Source organism: Blennius ocellaris (assembly GCF_963422515.1).
Source record: "Blennius ocellaris genome assembly, contig: SUPER_13_unloc_2, whole genome shotgun sequence".
In the NCBI taxonomy this organism is placed as follows: Eukaryota; Metazoa; Chordata; class Actinopteri; order Blenniiformes; family Blenniidae; genus Blennius; species Blennius ocellaris.
In genome coordinates, this window is record NW_027662312.1 from 308,025 (window position 1) to 311,578 (window position 3,554).

Consider the following 3,554-nt stretch of genomic DNA (forward strand, 5'->3'; position numbering starts at 1 on the left):
GAAAGACATACATCATCTTTCAGATGTTTCAAATATGTGTTTATGGGGCTGAAACAGCCTTTGTTCCAAAACAAAAACACTATGATGTGTATAAAGTCAGTGATTTGTACTTTTTGCCATGTACCAAAATAAAAGACTTTTGAATGTGGCAGAGCATCGTGTCAGGTTGAGATCAGGAATAATAGCTCAGGGAATTGTCCGGCCCCCGGGGCCTTAGCTTTCTGAAAATGTGGCCCTCCCAAAAATAGAGTTGAATAGTCCTGATCTAAATGATTTATCCTGGAGGGAATTTTCTTTATAAGATGAAATGTTGGTTTCGGCATAATTTATAGAAAGCCACTACAAGAAGGCCAAAGAACCACATGTACAATGATGCATCAATCTTTCAATCAACTCTTGTCTTTTGTCGTCAGGGTGTGAAGATGTCTGCTGCCAGTCCAGATCACTTCCTGTGCTCCATCTGTCTGGACGTGTTCACTCATCCAGTCTCCACACCATGTGGACACAACTTCTGCAACCAGTGCATCACTGAGCACTGGAACTCCAAGGTCATATGTGACTGTCCCCTGTGTCAAGAGGTTTTCTACAAGAGACCTCAGTTGAGGGTCAACACTTTGCTCTCGGAGGTTGTTGCTCAGTTCAGACATGAAGCTGAACACAAAGCCAGCAGCAGCTCAGAGCAACAAGCTGCCAAACCAGGACAAGTTCCCTGTGACGTCTGCACTGGAACCAAAGTGAAGGCCCTCAAGTCCTGCCTGGTGTGCCTGGTCTCCTACTGTCAGACTCACCTGGAGCCTCACCTGACAGTGTCAGGCCTGAAGAAACATCAGCTGGTGGAGCCTGTGGAGAACCTGGAAGGCAGGATGTGTCCGAAGCACCAGAAACCTCTGGAGCTGTTCTGTAAGAGCGAGCAGACGTGTGTCTGCATGATGTGCAGTGTTTTAGAGCACAAGACTCACCAGGTTGTTCCTCTGAGTGAAGAATGTGAAGGGAAGAAGACGGAGCTGAGGAAGACTGAGGCTGAAATGCAGCAGATGGTCCAGAAGAGACGAGTGAAGATCAAGGAGATCAAAGAGTGTCTGAAGAAGAGTCAAGCTGCTGCAGACAGAGAGAAAGCAGAAGGTGTTGAGGTGTTCACTGCTCTGATGCAGCGTGTTGAGAGAGATCTGAACCAGATGATGGAGAGAATGGAAGAGGAAGAGAAAGCCAGAGAGAAACAGGCTGAAGGTCTCATCAAACATCTGGAAGAGGAGATCAGTGAGCTGATGAAGAGGAGCTCAGAGGTGGAGCAGCTCCTTCACTCTGAAGACCACCTCCACCTCCTCCAAGGCTTCTCCTCCCTGAAAGCTGCTCCACCCACCCAGGACTGGACGGAGGTCAGCATCCCTCCATCATCCTATGAGGGGACTGTGGTGAGAGCTGTGGCTCAGCTGGAGGAGACTCTCATCAAAGACATGAAGAAGAAGATGTTTGATCCTGAGCTGAAGAGGAAGCAGCAGTTTGCAGTGGATGTGACTCTTGATCCTGATACAGCAAATCCTCATCTCATCCTGTCTGATGATGGAAAACAAGTGAGTTGTGGTGACGTGAGGAAGAAGCTTCCAGACAACCCAGAGAGATTTTCTTTTTATCCTTTTGTTTTAGGAAAACAGAGTTTCTCTTCAGGTCAATTTTACTTTGAGGTTCAGGTTAAAGGAAAGACTGGGTGGGAATTAGGAGTGATCAAAGAGTCCATCACCAGGAAGGGAGAGTTCACACTGAGCCCTGATGAAGGTTTCTGGACAATATACTTGATAAATGGAAATGAGTACTGGGCTGATAAAGAGCCTCCAGTTCGTCTCTCTCTGAGGTTTGCTCCTGAGAAGGTGGGGGTGTTTGTGGATTATGAGGAGGGTCTGGTCTCTTTTTATGACGTAGAAGCTGCAGCTCTGATCACCTCCTTCACTGGCTGCTGCTTCACTGACAAACTCCTCCCAATCTTCTGTCCCAGTCGTAATTATGGTGGTAAAAACTCTGCACCTCTGATCATCTGTCCTGTCAATCAAACTGTCTGATCAGTTTTCATCATGAAACGTCACCAACAATGAACAAAGTGGTGAGAAAGTGACGATTCACTGTGATCCATGGTGAACAACTCTAGGATTTCACTGAGCAGCAGTTTGTACCTAAAGAAACGTTCTGACAGTTTGTCCCAAACAAGTAAAGATCTGATGGAAGAGGAAACTGAGCAGTCAGATTCATGACATGTTTGACTCAATCAGGAAATTGTTCATGTGTTTGTTTTAGAGCTTCATGAGCAGGAATCTTTCAGTCTGTGTGTCTTCAAGCTGCAGAGTCACAACATGAACACACACGTTTTTCTCTGCAGCTTCAAAGCTTCTTAACGACATTTAATGTGAAGATTTTACAATCAAAAGTAACAGCTGGATGGAACAAGTATAAAAAACCTTTTTATTAAAGTTTTCATTTATGTAGGATGATTAACACGGTGTGTTCAAATGAACGGGTTGAAAGGTAGGAGGTTTGTCCCACACAGTGTAAATTGAAGAGAAACAAAAAACAGCATCAGCAATAAAGTGTAACGGCTCTGTGAGGATCAGTGCAAACTACATCCTGATCACACGTCATTTGTGAGGGTTTTGCCTGTAAATTGCTGAATGTTTGAAAACATAGACTTCAGCTCATGAATATAGACTCGCTTGGATCCCCTGGATTCCTCCTGAGTTTTTCCTCCATGGAAACATTATGGTTGGTGAAAGTTTTCTATTTTATGCATCCCCCTAATGCATTTCTTCTTCTCTGTATGTTTCAAAAGTCTTTTGTTTGTATTTGTATTTGACCAGGTTGATGTTTGGACATTGTTTCTACTCCGTCTCCAATTTGTTCCACAATTGTTCACCTTTAACTGTCGGATTAAAACTTTTCAGGGTTGTGTTTATGTTTCTGAGTCCTAAAGTTGAATTCCTCACGTATTTCATAACGACCAGTACGATCTGGAACCTTCTTTGTATTTGTCTTGGTAACAATCTGTAACTTGCTTTATAGAACATCTGTACTTTATAGAACATCTGTACTTTATAGAACATCTGTACTTTATAGAACATCTGTACTTTATAGAACATCTGTACTGCTTGGAACTCCACAATGTCATTAAACTTCGTGATCTTTGGTTTTAAAAATAATGACTTTGTGTGGTCCAGGAACCTTTATGGATTAATGGAATAGCTCTTTTTTGTAACATTACTATTGGTTTTACTGTGTTTTTATAAGTACTACCCCAAACCACAGTACAATAATATAAATAGGGCAAAATCAGAGAACAGTATAAGGTGTGTAAAGCTTTGATATTTAAAATGTGCTTTGCTTTTGCTATTATTGCAATGTTTCTTGAAATTTTCGTAGATCTATATTTAATGTGAGATTTCCAAGTAATTCTATCATCTATAAAAACTCCAAGGAATGTGATTTCATGCACCCGCTCTATAACAACACCCTCTATCTGAACTGCTTCCTGCCAATTGGAATTATTGTTGCCGAATATCATCATTTTGCTT

General features: G+C 42.4%; 1 protein-coding gene across 1 annotated transcript; it reads left to right on the plus strand.

The window, feature by feature from the left end:
* Window positions 1-422: 422 nt before the first annotated feature.
* LOC308138913 (E3 ubiquitin-protein ligase TRIM21-like) lies at window positions 423-3,047 on the plus strand (the record flags this gene model as incomplete). The annotated part of the gene is made up of 1 exon (XM_080521219.1): window positions 423-3,047. The coding sequence occupies one exon, from the start codon at window positions 423-425 to the stop codon at window positions 2,052-2,054; it is 1,632 nt and encodes a 543-aa protein (XP_080377345.1). The 3' UTR covers window positions 2,055-3,047.
* Between the last annotated feature and the right edge of the window lie 507 nt (window positions 3,048-3,554).